The 20,294-nt window shown below is 34.8% G+C and overlaps 1 protein-coding gene across 1 annotated transcript in view; it reads right to left on the bottom strand.

Annotated features, from left to right (window-relative positions):
* The window catches only part of EPHA3 (EPH receptor A3), a 362,146-nt gene that overhangs the window by 264,747 nt on the left and 77,105 nt on the right, over positions 1-20,294 (bottom strand). The window contains exon 3 of the mRNA XM_060010492.1: positions 3,040-3,700. Within this exon, the coding sequence (XP_059866475.1) occupies positions 3,040-3,700 (661 nt within the window). The remainder of the gene's footprint in view (positions 1-3,039; positions 3,701-20,294) is intronic.

Genomic DNA, 20,294 nt, shown 5'->3' with positions numbered 1-20,294 from the left:
GGATGACTTATAGGTTATTTTGAAGGATAAATGAGATAAATCATGGGCATAACTTAGCAAATGAGCACAGTGTCTGGCATCCAATAAGTGCTTAATGAATATTTTTAAAAACCTCTGAATTCTTACTACACTTCTCAGAATGAAGTAGATGCTCCTTGAATATTTGTTGAAACAAAGTGAATGAGTCTTGTTTTCCTCTGCTTTAGGTAACTGGAAGCCTATGGTTGCTGATCATCGTGTTATAAAATTATCCTGAGGTGTTTAAAATCTGGCTCTATGTGTATGTCAAGGTATTGTTCCATCCTTTTGTAAAACGAAACAAAACAAAACAAAAATGAACTCATGAAATACAGGAAATCTATTTAGTTATCTTTTTCACCTGTATCTTTTCTAAGTATTACCATTCCTTTTGTGTGCCTGAATTGAAGTACTGCTGATAAAACAATGACTTGTGAGAGTCATAAGCTATTCTGACTAGTCCACAAGCTTATTAAAAACCAACCGAATTTTTAAAATTAAAAAAGGAAAGCATAACAAACACCATCACTACCACTGACAACAACAGCAAAATTACAAGTCTCAAGCCATGATGGCTTACTCTATTACAGATACCAGGCCAGAATTAATTGGTTGAGTATTGGATTTTTAAGACATAGTAGACTATGCACTAAACTGACCTATTAAAAGAAATATTTGTTAAAATAAAGTTGGTTTAGACTAGGTACTACATGTAAATCAGCAAGAAATAGAATACCTTGTCACATCGTCTAATAATCTGAGTACACAAAGGTTTTCTTTACTTATTACAAAAAGAGAGGAAGCCAAAATTCACCTGGCAACATCAGCAAATGTCAAGATATAACCATAAGAACAAGCTGCACCTTTAAGTTACATCACTGAAAAGTCAGTCCCAATCATATCCCATTTCATGTGCTATCTCTAATTCTACTATAATTATTTTTATTGGTTTATCTTCAAGATTTTTTCTTAGAATAAAAAATTCTATGCTATTTACGCATACGTATCTCTTATTCTGCAACCAGTATTTTTAAATGTTGAAAAAGTCTGTGATAATATAGCATCACTATATCAAGGAGGTGCTATTGATGTCCTTCAATATAATAAACTATAAGACTCAAGGATGTAAAAATTTGACATAAATATTATCTCCAGGAGTAATTTTAACATAGGGTACCACTGAGTAGAATAATAGTTACTTTAAAGAAGTGGTTCAGTAAATTAAAATGAGGTTGAAAACAGAAGCAATTATGAATCTATTGTGAACTTTCTGAAAACAACTTAATGTGACTCTTTTTTTAAATTCTTCTACTAGTTATTTTGTCCTCAAGACAGCATGTAATATAGGCTAATTATATGTATGTTTTATTTATTTTTATTAACATTTTTATGATTCTATTTACTTGCTGATACTTATTTTTCTATTTCTTGTAACTTTGAATGAAATATAAAGTATCATATAAAATTATTTAAAACCCAAACATCCAAACAATGCTTAGGTTTCTTGCTCAATGGAATATTTTATGAGATAGCTCAACATATATTGATATATATTGTTGAGACAGGGACACACTATTCCTTTCTTGGTGTGGACATCAGAGACTGCATCAGTAGAAACCAAACTGGAGGGAATGGACAATTTTTCATCTTCCTGATCTAGGCCTTTATTATTTTATTTAAAATAAATCACACAAATATATCACAAACAATACCATAGTGATAAAATGTAATTCAAAGTGGAATATAAAGGCTATTGAGACTTCTCTCCACTCATGAATATACATAAGCAAGTAGTAACTAGTATGTTGTTCCAATTTTAGAATTTTCAAAGCCATACTTAGTAAGAGTATCATGATGGCTCTTGTCAAGGATCTAAATAACACAGAGAAATATCAGACTAGAGTGTACCATTTGCTGTCATTAAAAAGAAATTCTATAAACTACCTATAGTCAAAAGCAAAATGCTATATTCTGTTCAGATTCTTAGAAAGGTCAATTTATGTATAACGTAGATTCATTTCTTCCACATGAACTTGAGTCCTACTGAATGGCCACAAGTAGAATATCAAACTCAATTCTTTTGACAGAGTTTAACAGCAAACAAAGGTATTAACACAGACTAGATTTCAAGGACTAGTTACTTAAGTTCTCCTGTGTATTTATACATTTAAAAATTTAATAATAATTTCACTGTGTCCTTAAACACAAAACCTTGCCTAATGCTAAACAACAAATTTTGGGATTAAGTGGAACTTATCATCTGATATAATCTTCTATGGAAAAGATTATCTTTAATTGATTTTACTTCAAGTGCAAAGAGATTTTTAATAAAAATCAACTTGATAACACAGTTCAGGTTCTCTGATTCTATATAAAGGATCAAATATGCATTCCCACCTAAGATGTGGTATATATATGTGTATATATATATACACATATATATATCCTCCTGAGCAGCCAAAAGGGCCAAATCATGAATCAAAATTTAAAAATTTTTACATTACTCCTCTATACATTAAACACTGAAGGACCAAACCTGGATTTTTAAATAAAATAATTTTTATTAAACACTAATGCTTTGTAAGTAAACCCGTATTTTAAGCACAGGTGTCACTGAAGAAAATACTATATTTTATAGCAATGAATTACCTATTGCTATGAGAGTGATGAGCACAAATGTAAATAGTCAATGCAGGATCTAATTCTGTTAGACTCAGATTAGCTGAGTGCCAATGATATTTCTTCCCTCTACATAAAAGAGACAGAGACTTTTTTTCTTTCAGTTCATCTAGTGAGGTGTAGGCCAGCACCACATAATCAAACATGCTAATATTTCTACATCAAATTATGAATCATCACATCAAGTGGGATGGATAAATTTAGTCTATAAATAGACTCTGTTCAGTTTGAGGCATGTTTTGCTGCCAAGTGAGTTCAGGTTGGGTTCATTTCTTTCAATTACTCTACCATAAATTCACAGGTAAGAAATACCACTGCAGGGAAAATAGAGAAGACTCTTACCTTGGCACATAAAACCTCTTTCTTCATAGCCAGCATTGCATGAGCACTTGCCAATGGGTACAAGCCATTCACCTTCTGTACTACAGTACATCCTGGGAGGATCTTCTTCCTTAGAATTGTTAACACAAGAACCTCTAACTTCCACCAGGGATTGGGAATCCATGGGTACTGTGTCTGGAAACATAGCCAGATTCTTCACTGTAAACGGACACTTTTTGAAGTACACTCTCACAGACACTAAGGCAACACAAGCACCAACGTCTTGAAAAGCCAAATAAAATCCCTTTTTGTTGACAGGACCTACTTCTCTAACCTCGGTGTTGAGTTTAAGAATACGGTCCCCAAGATCCATTTGTGTGAAACTTTCATCAGCTGCAATGGTGTCAATCTTTGTAAACTGATGTTCTCGGAATTTGACCCCATGATCATCATCAGACTCCATGTAGTATAGGTTGAAAGTCTCCTTGCAAGTTCCCAAAACCAATGGAATGCTATTGCAGTCCCGGAGAGTGAACTTGAGCTCCACGTAGATCTTCTGAGCTGAGTTCCTGGGGACCCAGTTTGTCCTCAGCCAATTATTTTGACTATGATCCATGACATTGCACACCTGGTAAGTCCTGATGGGTGTGTAATGTTCATCAACACCGCTGATCTCTTCCCACTTGAAGAATCAAAGAAGAAAAAAAGAGAGGCAGAATTAATGAGTTAAGCATGATGAATAATAGTGCACATAAGATGAGGGTGTCAATGGAATCACAAGAAACACAAAATAAATGAGCAGAAACTGCTTAAAAAAGTTTCAAGACTTTTTAGAACAGTGAAGCAGTGCTGTCTTTGATCCTTAGACAGGTTTTGAGAAGTTTTTAAGTTAGCAACACACTGTTTGTGTTACTTATTATTCTACAACTATTATACCATCTGTTTCTATTACTCCTGTGTCTATGCTTTCTTTATACCATGCCCAGGTTAGCCTATATTGCTACCAGGAAAATACATATTTTTCCATGTCATACTAGAGTTCTAATCTTCTATGGCTCCCCATTACCTATGCAATAACTTCACACTCTTTAGTTTGGTATTTGTGTTTTTCCAAAAACTGGTCCCAACCTACATTTAATTTTTTCTAAAAGTTTGAATTGAGATTAGTGAATTATATGTTCCACTTATGCACATACTATGTTCTTGTCAATGTGAACATTTTTTACTGTTTTCAAAAGAAATATTGGATCTTCTTTTTTTATGCTATAAAGAAAAGAGAGCACTGGTCTGTGCTCTTTTCTCCTTGATGTTTCCCATAACCCTGCCATGCTTAAGAAACTTTCTGCTTTATATGATATTTATTAAATACCTTTTTTATAAAATTTAATTCATGATACATGCTTAGATTAGTTTAATTTTGTTTCATATGCATTTGTTAGATTTTAGACCTCTTCATATCCTCTATAATATGCAGCACACAACTTCACCTTTTGGGAGATGCATAAAAATTATTTTTTTCTTTCAATATATGTAGGAATAAATCAAGAAAATATAAAGTTCTTAGAGAATATATTTTAATTTTGTAAATAAATAAATAAATGAAATCCTTCTGAAGCCCATTAGAAATGGGTTCCTAAATTTTTCTCCATTAAGAGAGTTACTTATTTTCATAAGGAGTAAGTTTTAAATACTTTTAAACTAAATCAATGGCATTTAAAGTGTATTAACATTTTTTCTATTTATTAAAAACACATAGGAATGCCAATCTACAACTTCTAGTCACAAAATGAGATAAAATGTTATTTGTTTTAATTTGATGGTAACCAAAAGCAAAGAAATATGGCATTTATTTGGCCTTTGAACCTCATTAGAGGAGAAAATAATTATTTACATTAGGGTGTTTGAATATCAAAAGCAATTAGTGGACCCCACCAGTGTGAGAAACACAGTTTTAGAACTCCTTATTCCCCTTAGCTCTCCTACCAATCTAAGAGCAAAACAAAAGCAAATAATTAAATAGCACTTATTTTAATAACTTCGATCATTCAGGATCTGGAATATGAGAGGCACTCATTTTCTGGAGCAAAATTGGCTAGTCTTCATTGTCACGCCCAAGATCAAACAAAGGAACAAATTTTGATTATTTTAGAAAACCCTAGCTCTAATATACAAGATATATCTATATCTTAATATAAGAAAATACTCATACTGTATTTTTAATAATAACCAATATATCATTTTCAAACATCCACTCTATAAATGTATTATACGGAGAGCTTTAAAGAAGAAAAGTATACATGAGATTCTCAGTTCTGAGGATTTTACACTTAGGTGCCTATAATAATAAAGTCACATTCAAAACAAAATTAATGTATAACTTTAATATCAGAAAAAATTAAACAGAGTGAACTGAGTTGGAGCTCTGAAAAACTGTGATGTTAAAAAGTTAGTATTACGTTGTATCTTCTCTACTCCCATTACATTGGTTCTACAATGGCATTGTAAAGCACAGAGCTAACAAAATCTTCAGAGAATAAATGTTTTCTGTGGGCATTTTATAGAACATTAAGTCATGGACATAATTATTTAAAAATTAACCAACTGATTTAAAAATTTTTAGTTCAAGATTTCCTTATCAGAATAGATATGAGATTGTACTTCGACTGATGAATCATTTGCAAGTTTCTCCTGCTATGGACAGCATTTTACTAGACATCAAACAGAAATCACACTATGTAAAGATTCTCATAATTCAATGTAAAATATGATTTTAATTATGGAGATCTCACTGTATTTAACATTTTCCTCTCAACTCTAATTGGCAAGCTATCACAAGTCTTTGAATGCAGAGGTACAAATTGCAAGAAGATAATGCAAACAGCACCAGCATGCTTTGCACATGAAAAGGTTGCAGAGAGCAACTGTCACTTCATTAATTTGTCATGAAGACCATATTGCCTGTAAGTGATGGTGGCTTGCCATCTCAGACCACTTGCAAAAAACAGCAGACTCTAGCATTTGCTGAGGACTAGACAGTGGAAATAAAATTCCTAAATGAGCATTTTTGCAACAGCAATGCAACAACAGGAATCATTAATTAAAGTTGCTGTTGTAATGCTTACATTTTATAAATTTAAAGAATACTCATATTTACCCTATCTTCCTATTCCAAGAACTAATGGATATGTTCATAAATTATTAGAGATAACATACTGTCATAGTCATTGCCCCAAGGCCAATGTGGACAATGAAAATGGGCAACAAAGAATTGGTGACATATAGAATTGGGAGGTACAAGGCATCTATCTCTTCATTTTTCTAATCCTTAAAAAAAAATCGGTTCAAGGGGTGTGCAGCAGTAACATTGTCTTCAGCAGAAGGGGACACAGAACTAGTAAGAACTCAAATTCTTTCTAAAGCTCAAATTCCCCAAAATCAATAATTCTGGTATTTAGCGTGGTTCCCAGATTCTTACTATAAGCTTTTATCATTAGACCACAGAGACCAGAGCTGAATTTCTTGCTTTGTTGGCTTTTTTTTTTCTTTTTCCAGATCATACAACTATAAGAAAACCACATGTCCATATCTCTTTTCCCTAGAAGGGTCATTCTGAAATCTATTCCCTGTAGCATAAGCACAGTGAGCCTCCTTATCATCAAAATACAGTGTAAGGTGTAAAGGAGAATCAATTTATATTTACTAGATAGAACAGTTCCTCGTCACTGAGTCAAACATGTATTTTGAGGGAAAACATATTTTTAACAATTAATCGGCATTTAACCTAAAAACTCTCATTTTGATAAACCTCAATTATAGTAATTAAAGATTTATACTCACTGTTGATATTAATTACTCTTAGATACATTTTTAGCTACTTGCCAATAGGGATTAAGGAGGAAAATGTGTACATTTTCTTTAAGAGAGGGAGAACCTACATTACATTTAGTGCATTGGCTAACATAAAAAAATACTAAGAAAGTGAGAAAAATAACTTCATGATTTACCTTATAAGGTTTAAACCAGTTTCTTAGAAATTTTCAGATGATACTAAAAAGAAAATGATAACCAATATTCTTATGTTTGCAATATTACATTTGTAATTCAGTGGTTAATAAGAAGCACATAGTTCTGTACTTTACAAAGTGCTAATGATGACTAATCTTGTGCTCAATAATTATGTGATATTAAATTGGTTCATGTTATTCCTTCTCCACTCATGTTTTTACTCCTATGTTTCTTTCTCTTTGTACACATCATAGCTATTTCGAAATGCAGTGTTCATCTTAGAAATATTTGGACATTTACCATGCATCAGAATTTTAAGCATGGCAATGCATAATCACTTACAGGAAGGATGTTACTGTCAAGTGTCAGGCACAGATATATCTACAAAAATCATTATATTTCCATTTATTCATAAATAGTTTTTCTTAGCCCATAAGTCTCAAAAGTACACACACACACACACACACACACACACACACACACACACATTTGTAATAGTATCACGTTAAAAGGTAGAGTAAAATAAAACTGTCGAGACAAATGAAAAATAGAATTTTGGGGTTTGGGGAGTTTTGCTGCAGTTGATGATGATTTGGGGTCAAATCAGAGGAATACATTTGTAACCAGAGGATTGAGGAGAGAGGAGATGGGAATTTGATATTGAAAATCTAGCATCAGTAACAAGAGGCAGGCCAGAGTCTAAAGATAAAAAGGCGTAGAAGGTACATGCCTCAGATGGTATGTCCAGTAATCTTAATAATAACGACTACTATCCATTCTCCCACCCATCTTTAACTCATAAGTATTTAGCATAAATGTGATAATGGTATTAGAAGTGTCTAGTGGAAAATAGAGAGGACAATGTTCTAGTTTGGGTAAAGTATACTGAAAAGAGCTGGAAAACTAGGAAACTAGTGAAAGGACCAGAGCTTATTATTGAGGAGAGCCAACACAGGGTTTCGGAGAGGGAGAGAAAGAGTTAGGACCAGGAAAATGTATGATCTCTGTTCAGATATTAGGTACATTCTGGTACATTCTGTAGTTAGAACAAGACACAGGCTATTCAAGGAAGTGTCTTCTGAAAGCTTGAGCATGTGGCGGTCCTTGGGACCCCATCAGCCCCTACCTTGGATTCTCTGTCTTTACCCAGCACCTCATACACACAAAGCTTCCATGTTCAGTCTTAGTACTTCTCAGTTCCTAAAACCCCTAGACGGAGACAAGAACTAGGGCATCCTCAGCTTCACCATTTCTAGGGCTTTAATTTTAGTTATGTTCCTACCAGCTGGGATTGATTTAGTGGTACTGTATTGAGATCTCAGGGCTGTTGCCACATCTTTGCACCTGTGGACAAATATCCCATATTTCTGAGTACAGTCTGTCTGATTTCCTTACCTCAAAGGTTCTTATTTTTGGTTAAGCATTAGCCAGAGAGCTTTTTTAAAATACTGCTTCATAGGTGCCTATTAAAGCTATTTTTACACTGCCTAGGTGATTAGAATGTGCCTAGGTGATTCCCTAAGGTTGGGAACCAATGTTCTATGTCTCTTGGCCAACTTTTGACCTCAACTTGACCTGAGAGCATACTCCACTATCAGCTTGCAAGACTTCTGAATCTCCCCAGAAACTATGTCTAAAGTTTACAGATAGCCCTGCCTCTGTCTCTGTAGAAGGACCTTTTGCTCAGCCCTCATCCCATCTGTTTTTTGATTCCGGATTTGCCGAGGCCCAGATGTGCCTTATGTAGAAGCTCACCTGAATAACCTCATCCTCCACCTCCCACAAAGATTTGTAAGATATTATTATAATAAACAACATAAATCTAATCATAGTGGTCTTCTATTTTGCATCTGGTGGTAAATGCAAAACGTGTGCATTACAGAAATATGTAAACAGTGTGTGTGGGAGGGTTACCTCCAATCACATATTTCTCCTGGTATAAATATAAGACAACTGGTTTTAGACATGCTACAATTTTTAGAGTTTGCTGTAATTTGGTAGTCTCCTACTGTGATTTCTGTAATGATTTGTGATTTTTAAGATGCCTCTATAATAGCAGTGTTATTTGATTCCACATGCATTTATTAAATATTTCTATATGCAAAGCTCAAGTGAAAAACTGTGGATAGTAAAGATAAGTAAAATGTGACTTTTGCTATTCAGGAGTTGATGCTGGAGGGAGAGGTATAAGTATCACTGAAGGCAGATGATGATATGCTGTCTACTTGAGGTGTTGCAAGGAGCTGTGGGGAAAGGAAGGAGTACTGCTGGAAGGAGGTTCCAGGAAAGCATTAAAGAAGAAATGGAAAGGTAGGATGACTAGAACTTCTACAGGTAGAAATATGGGGACACACTGAAAGAGATAGTGTGAGCCAACAGGAAGACATGTGAGGACAGAACCTGTTTAAGGAACTGGGTTCTACTTAGGCTGGAATGTAGGGCATTGAGCAGCAGGGATGTGAGCAGTTACTTAGAAAAGAAAGGCCTGGGCCAATTTGGGAATATCAGCTGATATGTGTTTATTTCATTTGCTACCGTGAGAAATTACTGAAAAGAGGCACATGGTTTACTCCGGACTGGGAGTTGGTTCTCCAAAGAGAAGGCAAAGGAGGGGCTTTAGAAAGACCACTGCAGAGATCCAGAAGAGAAGCCTGAAGAAGATGACCTCTGTTGAGTGAATGAACAGTGAATATTTCCCAAAAGATTATAAAGGGATATATTTTTTCTTATGAATTTATATAGGATATGGCTACATGTGCAGAGAGTAACACAGCTCATTATATTATAAGTTTTTGACTACTAAAACATATTTCAGAAAGATTCCTGTTTGTACTGAAAGATTGCAGGCAGCAACAGAAAAAAAAATTCAAGGGTACATGTATGTAAATAAATGTTTCTTTAATTTTTCTTTTATGAAATAGTGTTCTCATTAGATCCTATATATATGATTTGAAGAATATTTAATTAATATTTATTGAGTAACTACTATGTGCCAAGCTCGATATTGATAATGTAGTAATGAAGGGGATAGGAATGGTACCTGTCCTTAAGGAACATACTGTCTTTATGTTATAATCATTATTATATCCATTTTTATTTTATGAAGACATTTTCATTTATTTCTTTGTTCATTATCCTTTCTCCCCTGTATGGTCTCTGGTTTGGCTTATCTTTCCCTCCCAAACATTTAGCCCTGTGCTTAAACCCGAATAACTTATGGAGACTTACTAAAATTAAATATCATGTGATGTGCCAAATATTAAACTTATATAACTAACAAAGCACAGAAGTATGCTTTGGGGTACAGAAGGCATTGAGTTTTAAAAATCAATACTCTGGATAGTTATGTGTCACAGAGTGGCCTTAACCAAGTAAATAAAAGACACATATCATGTTTATAAGTATTTTGTAATAATTTAAAAAAGAAGAAGGAAACGAATTTCTACAAACTATGTGTTAACAAATTTATGATAAAGATTTTTGGAATATATGGTGAAAATTTCTTGAAAGATGAAGAAAAAGGACCTTAAAGTTTGATAGATGGTGGGTGGCAATGAAAAACTTTCCAAAATTATGCGGAATGCTTAAAGATCTACCAAAAAGTGAATTTCTAGCCAGAGGAATTAACTTGCAAAAGATACACTAAAATACAAAACATACCATGGGGAGACCATATCTAAATTCACTGTTGTCGAAAGTTTTCAATTAAACCTGCTATTTACATTTACCTTTCCTGAAGGGAAAAATGCCAGTGTAAAGGAAAGATAGGAAAAGTATACTTTGCACTATAGAGGTTTGATTTTAATGGTGAAATATTTCTATTTATAATGTAAAAGAAACATAATTGCAAAAATGTTATGTTTAGAACTATAACCATGAAGTACATATACCATTATCTGAAAATTACCTCCATAAAGAGCAGGCTAAAATAGTTTAAAAATCATTAGTAAACCATTTATCTATTCTATAAAAGTTGAGGAAAATCATTTATAATTTATCGGAATGTTTTTCACTCTTTCTGTTCATATACAGCCAAATAACTTCACTTTTCAGAGAATAAATTTCCCTTAAATATTAGGGAGTAAAACAATGAGACTATCGTGTTTCCAATTCTTGGAAAAATATTTAATATGAAATTGCCCAATAAAAATGTACTTTTAGAATTCAGTATAACTGCTTGAAAATATGGGGGAAAATTCCATGCACATTGGCTTAACTTGTCTAGACTGAAAACTGTGCTAAAATGGACATTTACAGAATTATTGCAAATGGCCAACTACTTAGAAATTAATGCATAGCAGTGACAGCAGTACATTTCATACCAGTTGTGAGATTCATGTAATTTCCTGCTATGATAATGGGTCACAGACACAGTAATTCATAGCAATTTATTATATACCTGTGGAGCACTCACAGTGATGGAAATGAAATTAACTCATGTCACTGTGGAACATATGCTAAGTTTTACAGATCTTCAGATAACTCAGTTTATTTTTTAACACGATAAGTGTAATTCCTGAAAGCATTTTTCTGAGGTGTAAGCTGCTTTACAGCAACAATTTTAAAGCTGCAGTGACATCTTTGGCTGTTCTTCCCAGAAGCGTGGCAACCCTGTTTCATTGGAACATTTTTAATCATTTATCCATTGAGTATCTTAGGGAGCCCAGATAAGGGTCTAAGCTCTAGAGACAAACAGACACTAGGTTTGAAGCCTAGCTCTGCTCCTTAATAGGAGGTTTAATAATAGACTATGATTTAATTTACACAACTGTAAAATGGGAAACATCATAGTAAACTCTTTTTAGAGATGTTGTTAACAAAAGTAGATCATGCATTTTAAACATCTGTAACAGTGTGCAGCACCTGGGAAGCAGTACACAAATGTTATTATTCTGCTAAAGATAACAAAAAATGTCATTGGAATATATGGATTTTTTTCCTTATAAAGTAATAGGAATGTATTTTAAATTCAAGATATTTCGATTTCCTATTCTTACTTCACTAGTCTAGATATTCTTCAAATTTATTTAAGGTCACCACAGTTTCTGACAAGTGCAATTTATTTTACTGTTTTGAAATTCAATAAATATAATTAATGACAAAAGTTGACTATTAGACTGCCTCATATTTATATTATAAATGAGACTGCTGTCTTTTATCTATGATAAATTTGCTATTCTATGTGGAGTAAAGTTTTGCCAATGTTATTCCGCACTTTACTAGGTACTATAGTTCTATAACTTTATTAGACATTTGACTTCAATTCCTTTCACTATTCTTTTTAAAATAAAAAGTATATGATCTATCTGTATAACATATTAATGGACATATGTTTTAATAAAATAAAAATATTTATTATTACCTTTTTACTTCATACTGGTCACTGTGTTAAGTTTCAGTTATGTCATGTCTAAATGGCGATGATAATAGTACCTTCCTTAGAGTATTGCTCAGTTGCTTAGTGGATTATACTGGTAGTTAATAAGTGCTTACATAGTTGTTACCTGCTAAGTAAAACAAATATTTATTAAGCACTTACATGTTACAAAATTGTTTTCTGGTGCTACCATTATGATAAAGTTGCAGAAGTCATGGTTTCCTGACCTTGAAAAATCTTAATTATAAGAATGGAAATATGTTAGTGTAAGCCTAATGTTAGACTGTCATTCGTTCATTAACAGAAATCCACTGTGAGCCTGGCACCCTTCTATGCCCTGGGTACCTCCTTCTCCATGGAAAAAATAACAATAAAACCACTAGTGTTGGGCTTCCCTGGTGGTGTAGTGGTTGAAAGTCCGCCTGCCGATGCAGGGGACACGGGTTCGTGCCCCGGTACAGGAAGATCCCACATGCTGCGGAGCGGCTAGGCCCGTGAGCCATGGCCGCTGAGCCTGCGCGTCCGGAGCCTGTGCTCCACAGCGGGAGAGGCCACAACAGTGAGAGGCCCACTTACCGCAAAAAAAAAAAAAAAAAAAAACCACTAGTGTTTTCACTGAGCTTATGTTCTCCTTAAAAGAAAACAAAGAGTAAACACACACACACACACACACACACACACACACACACACACACACACACGAAAGGTGAGGTGATGATAATCATTCTAAAGAAAAACAAATGTGAAAACAGGCTAAGGGGATAGAAGACCATAGATGGGTTGATGATATGACATTTCAAATAGGGTAGCCAGGGCTAAGTTCTCATTTTTGCAGCCACTTGGATGAAGTGAGTAACCAGGCCTAGAGAATATCTGTGGGTATAGCATCCCAGACTGAGAGAACAGAAAGCCCATTGGCTGTGAGATTGAGGGTGGTGTTGTAATCAAGGCATAGCAAGAAGGCCACTGTGGCTGAAACAGAGTGATCCAGTTGTGAAGTGATGAAACATTAGGTCAGAAAGGAAGTTGAGTATAAGAGCATTTAGGTCCTTGTTGGCCATGTGAGGGACTTTGGATTTTATTTTCAGGCAAAGGGGTATTCAGTAAAGGGTTTGGCCAGAGGGGTGACATGATCTGATTCATGTATTTAAATGGTCAAGGGCTGATGTGTGAAAAACAAACTGTAAAGAACAAAGACCTATGATGTGAGATCATTAGCAGGTTATTATAATAGTTCAAATGACAGAGGATAGGATATTATTGGTAAAGGTGGGGAGAACAGATTCTGAAACTCTTTTGGTAGTAGATCTGAAGGACTTGATCTGATAGATTGGGTGCAGGATATCAGAGAAGGGTAGAGACTGCGACATACACCATCAAAGAGTGGCAACAGCCAATGTGAGACCAGAGAAAGAACAGCAGCCGGGAGGTGGCATATAGGCAAGAAACTTAAACACAAGTGGAATTTTGACTAGTGAGATTGGGTGATGACGGAGAAAGAGGAAAAATAACACATTCCAGGCAGAGGAAGCAATACGTAAAGGCATAAAAACACAAAAATACCAACTGAGTTTGGGGATTATGAAGCTGCTAAAGTGAAAGATGAAGCTAGTCTTTCCTTGATTAATTTGACACGTGTTTATCAGAACTTGTTATGTGCTAGAGATTCTATTAGGTGCTGGAATTACAGCAGTGAACAAATGGTCGGAAATCTCTCTCTTCAGGGAGCTTACATTCTAGTGGGACAGACAGACTAAAAACATGTGAAGATATAAAACTTATGTCTTCTTATATAGTGGTATTTTAAAAGAATGGCCCACAAAGACCTCACCAGAGGTGTGGTTTAATTAAAGGCCTGAAAGGATGGTTCATGACAGAGAAAGACTTCACTGGGCAGGTGATATTTGACTAAAGGAGAATGGGTACATCAGGAAAGAGCATTCAAGGCAAAGGAAATAGAAGTAAAAAGCCCTGAGGAGTGTGTCTGGCATAAAAAGCCATAAGGAGTGGAGTGTATCTGGAATGTCCTAGGAAGAAAGAAGAAAAAGAGTATGGTCAGGACAGAGGGAGGGAGGAGAAGAGCTGGAGGAGTTTAGGTCCAATCCTAGGATCTGAGCAGAGGACTGAGAAGACCCGCCTTTTCACGGGATCACTCTGGTTGCTATGAAGAGAACAGCAGAAAATTAGAGGAGTGGACGATGATCACGTGGATAGTTTGCAATGTAATTGAGGTTTTCCTCATCACTCAAGAGATTCAAAGATCAGATTTAGGACATTACTTTGTGTGTGTGTGTGTGTGTGTGTGTGTGTGTGTGGTACGCAGGCCTGTCACTGTTGTGGCCTCTCCCATTGCGGAGCATGGGCTCTGGACGCGCAGGCCCAGTGGCCATGGCTCACGGGCCCAGCCGTTCCGCGGCATGTGGGATCTTCCCGGACCAGGGCACGAACCCGTGTCCCCTGCATCGGCAGGCGGATTCTCAACCACTGCACCAACGGGGAAGCCCTAGGACATTACTTTGACAAGAGTATTAAGGATGGGTTGGAGGAGGAATGGAAGGAGATGAATTAGAGATATTGTAGTTAACCAAGGGAGGGGTGATGGGAACTTGTCCATTTTGTTCATTATTGATTCCCAGCATCCAACACGGTTCCACGTATTCCATTTATTGAATGAGTAAATGAATGGGTTAATTTTTGAGTGCAAATAGTATTTCAGAGGTAAAACTCAGACTTGGCAATTGATGGATATTTGCTTTGAAAAAAATGAAAACGTGATAATGACTCTGAGTTAACATTTGATAATCATATTGACCATTTTGTGAGGCCATTACAGTAACGGGCTTTCCCAGCAATGCATCATTTTATCCTTGCAAAACCCCTGTGCGGCAGGTACTATTATCAATTAATTCTACAGAAGAGACAAATGAAGCTTAGGAAGAGACCCAACCCCTCACCTCAAATCACACAGCTGTAAAAAGTGAAGCTTGGTTTCAAACCCAAAGCTCTTCCATTACAAAGCCTTTCCTATTTTCCACTAATCTGTCTTGGTGACTTGAAAATGAATGTCATTAGCAGAGGGAGGCAGCAATATAGGTGGAAGAAGTTATGTGAGGAAGAGCAACAGTTTTGTTTAATATAACCTGAGCCTGATGTGTCAAAGAGAAACACAGACAAAGATGTTTTTAAAAGTTGGAAAGGTCACCCAGAAGTCAGCAGAAAAAAAGGGTCTAAGAGTGGAAATTCAGATTTTGGAGTTGCATAATTAAAGCTTTGGAAATGATTAAGATGATTTTTAAAATACATAAGACAAAAGGAATTTTAGAAACTTAATTTTGAAATGCTTATGTTTAGAGACTAGGAAGAGAAAGATGAGCTGATGAAAGAAATGGAAATATAAAAATTGCTCTTTCAAAGCATTCATATTGAAATGTTCCCCATATCAAAAATATTTTTCAAGTTAAGTATAGTAACTACTGCTAGAAAAGGAGCATTTACAGAGGTAGGAGTAGAACAAGAAGAAAACAAGTCAAAGATACAAGACGGGAGAGAATTTCAAGAACTCTGTATTTAATACGAAGAATAGAGTAAACAGCATATGGTCCGAAAAGAATGAACTGGTTAGCAGAAGGATACAGGTGACTTACAAAGATTTTTTTTTAAGGTAGCAGAGGTTTGTCTAAAACTTTCTGGAACTAAAGAGGGTATGGCAGAGAATAGGTTGAGGCAGTAATTGTAGTTTTAAAAAAAAATTTATTATTGAACAGAAAAGACTCAGTGATTCTCCAGAGAAAAAGCCTGCATAATGCATTTTACCACATACAGGGACCTAGAGACTTTCTTCACAGATGAAGAAACTGACCTCTGGAGAGACATAAAAGTGTCCAATGTCACAATGCTAGTAAGGGTTCAACTTAGACCAAACAAGATCCAGGTCTTATTCTCAGTCCTGCATTAGTACCAATATACCATACTATCTCTGCAAGACAGAAAGGACTAGTTTTAACGTCAGTTTTGGTAGAGTTCTGATCCACTAGTTATCTATAGGAAATTTTAGCTAAAAGTTTCCCTCAGTTATGGGCAAAGAGTGATGGGTTTGAAACAAACGCAAGGACATGCATTGCTATATTTTGCACTGCTATATTTTTAGATGAAACTTACCGCCTTATTAAAACTTCATTTTATAAGCCCATTAATTTATCTCCTTTATGGTATGTTTTAACATGTTCTGAAATATTAGTATTTTTTAAAGAAAAGCTACCTTTCTGGGAGAATATTTGAGAATGGACTTAACCTTATTTCAATCCTGACTTAAAGACAACTGTAAACAAATCAAAAGTGATAAACATTCCACTGTGAAAATTATCATATGATTACAAATATTCTACAACATAGTATATTCTGTTTCATAGCCCAAGGTGAATGTGCTTAGAAGCAAAAACAATGAAATAAATTGGGATTTTAAATAATCACATGTCCAGGATTAGAAATAAGTGTAACACACGGGATTTAATAAAATATTAGGGGTGAATAAAAATTTAGACATTTTGAGAATGGGAAAATGGTTCAATATTATTTATCTAATATTTAGATAGCAAATAAACACACTGGAATAAACTTATAAAGCTAAGTGGTGTGTATTCAGAACATTATTTTGTATAGCAAAATATTACAAAGCAATTGATCCAATATAAAATGATCGAGGAAATTTTTCTAATGACAAATTAAATTGTGCAAAATACATTTATGAAATTATAATAATTATTACCACAGTAATGCCAAGGCCACTATCAACTGGGAAAACAGTTATTAATTATCTTGAGAGCCATTCTGAACTTAAAAAAAATTTTGAATCCAAAAATAATAGCCAACTACATAAGTTACGGAGTTCTTGTTTTCTTTGTTCACAGTTTGACCATTTACTTATTTATGGTATCTCAAATGTTCCCATATCTTATAGATGTTCTACATAAAGAGAAGGTGTTCAACAAAATACTTTATTTTGTGATTTCAAATATTATAGTAATATAAACTACAACTTTGTTATTATATCTCTATTTACTATCCAAATAAATTTTAGTTCAACTAAAATAGTTCAACTACACAATATTTCAGAGAATATTCAAAGATAAATCCAAAGTTTAGATGTAAGTAACAGATGTGTCAACATACATTTAGTAGAAAATAATTTTCTAAATTCTGCTTCTAATTTTACAGCTTCTGCTTTCCTGATCAAATGTGGCTAATGCTGGTATATTTCAAAGCAGTTGTTTGTGCTGGGTTAGCAGCAGGATGGCTCCTAGTATTATTTTCCTAATATTACATGACTCCAGAATCCTTCATCATCTAGAGCTGTATGGCACCTCAAATGATAACATGTACTAGTTTGTTTTCTATATTATGATCCTCTTCAAAATATGGAACCCAAGTCAACTCTGGGGAATTAAGGAGGATTATAGTACTATATTGAAGAAAACCAATATTAACTACAGATTTGTATAAGTACACTGGAAAGAAAATATTCTGGTGGGATGTCCTAGTCAATTTTATACTCTGGTTAATGGAAAAGTAATTCCTAAATCCCACAACCATTTAGGTTGTTATAAATACCATTTAGCATTTATTTCTACTTTATCATACATATATAATATGCATAATATATAATATATACCACTTTATAATATATATGATATATATAGCATATATATATATATATAAAGTGTATATATGGTTGTGATTTTATATATAGTATATTTTACCCTTACTTGTATTCATTATCATAGGTTTACTGTTTTAAAATCTTAGTCTTGTTGTTTTGAAGACAATTAACCCTTTATTCCTGTAAATCCGGACCCAAGAAGGTCCAGAATACATCATTTTCAAGATAGCAATCATTCAATAGTATTATCGATGGTTGAATCTAAGTTAATGAACACTGTATAGTGTAATGTGATTCTTTGAATAAAATGCCTAGGATTCTCCTCTTGGATTTTGGTGTTCTTTCATCAGGCTTGCCTAGTCCCCAACATAATCATGCACTGACTATTTTCTACTGAGAAGACAATTTTCTAAGATTTGACATGTAGAATCTAATTCTCATAACTAACCTATAGGGTAAAAGATTACTAATATCTTCTTCCAATAAATAAGGACACTAAGCTAACATAATATTAAGTATGATCCTGTCAACACACTCCAGGAGGTGAGAGAGAAGATTTGAACTTAGGCACTCTAACTCACAGATGGTACTCTTTTTTTTTTTTGCGGTACGCGGGCCTCTTACTGCTGTGGCCTCTCCCGTTGCAGAGCACAGGCTCCAGACGCGCAGACTCAGCGGCCATGGCCCACGGGCCCAGCCGCTCCGCGGCATGTGGGATCCTCCCAGACCGAGGCACGAACCCACGTCCTCTGCATCGGCAGGCGGACTCTCAACCACTGCGCCACCAGGGAAGCCCCCAGATGGTACTCTTAATCACACTTCTCCATTGATTTAGTTTTGCTTATTTTACTTTTCCTTCTAGTGTTTATTATTATTATATTTATTTGGGGGGTTTCATTCCAAAAGACACTTATGTGTCACTCTTACAATCATATAAAAATCAGAATTCCTCTTTTCCCTGCTCTGCTGCTTCCCAGTGCCTACACAGTGAGCTACTCTTTGATCTTTAAGTCCCAATTATATGGCACCTGGTCTGTTAAGATTTCTTCCCTCCTGGCTAAGCCTGAGTCCCTTGTTCCTCAGCTGTACATTTTCCATCACTTCCTAAATAATTCCACTATTGCATATGTTACCTCTTACTGCAGCACTGATTTGCTTAAGCATTTTTCTCCAAAGAGGTTACATTTTCCCTGAAGGTAAATTTATGTCACCTTTAAGAGTACAAATTTTGTGCAGCTAAAGAATCTAGCAGAGTGCTTAAAAATTCATATACTTGCAGAAGATGGTATAAAGTATAAAGCTGGTTGGGCATGATGGGTTCTCAAGGGAGCCATGGTAAGCTAGAGAGCATATTAATGGTCTGAAGAAATTCCCTTTAATTTTTCTTAAACACTGTTGTCTCCTAATCTGTCATAATCTCTAACTGGGGTCATACAATAAATATTTGCTCAACCAATGAAGGAGGAACATTATATTTTAATTTTTCCAATAATAAAACCAAAATGAAACAGGAAAGCATTTAACCATGTGTTAGGGCTGAATTGTGTTCCTTCCTAAATTCATATGTTCAATTCCTAACCCCAAGTAGCTCAGGATTTAACCATATTTGGAGATAAAGTCTTTAAAGAGAATTAAACTAAAATTAGGTTGTTAGGGTGAACCCTGATCCAACATGACTGGGTGCCTTATAAGAAGAGGCTATTTGGACACAGACAGGTACAGAGAAAAAACTATGTGAAGACACAGGGAGAAGAGAGCCACGTATAAGCCAGGGAGAAAGGCCTGGAACATATCCTTCCCTCATGGCCCTGAAAAGAAGCAACCCTCTGACACTTTGATCTTGGACTTCTAGCCTAGAAGAAAATAAATTTTTGTTGCTTAAGCCACCCAGTCTGTGGTACTTCGTTATGGCAGCCCTAGCAAAGGATACACCGTGTAATAAAATTTATGCAAATTTTTAAAATTTAATATTCAAATAAAGGTTACATTTTTGGTGCTTAGTTAATTGGTTGATTTATTACATTGTTTTCTGAAATTCCTGGTTCAAATATTTTCATACATGTGCTTGACAAACAGAATTTCAAAGAGAATTAGAAAAAGAATGTAAGACCTTTTATTATAATTGAACCAGCCTACAAAAATTATTTATCAGCATTTTCTAGCAAGGGTTACAAAGATAAGTAAAGGAAAGTGCATCCTGATTTCCATAAAATATATAAAATATAGCGAAGAAGCATG

Source organism: Delphinus delphis, chromosome 4, assembly GCF_949987515.2.
Source record: "Delphinus delphis chromosome 4, mDelDel1.2, whole genome shotgun sequence".
Classification (NCBI taxonomy): domain Eukaryota; kingdom Metazoa; phylum Chordata; class Mammalia; order Artiodactyla; family Delphinidae; genus Delphinus; species Delphinus delphis.
This window is presented reverse-complemented; position numbering and strand designations above follow the sequence as displayed.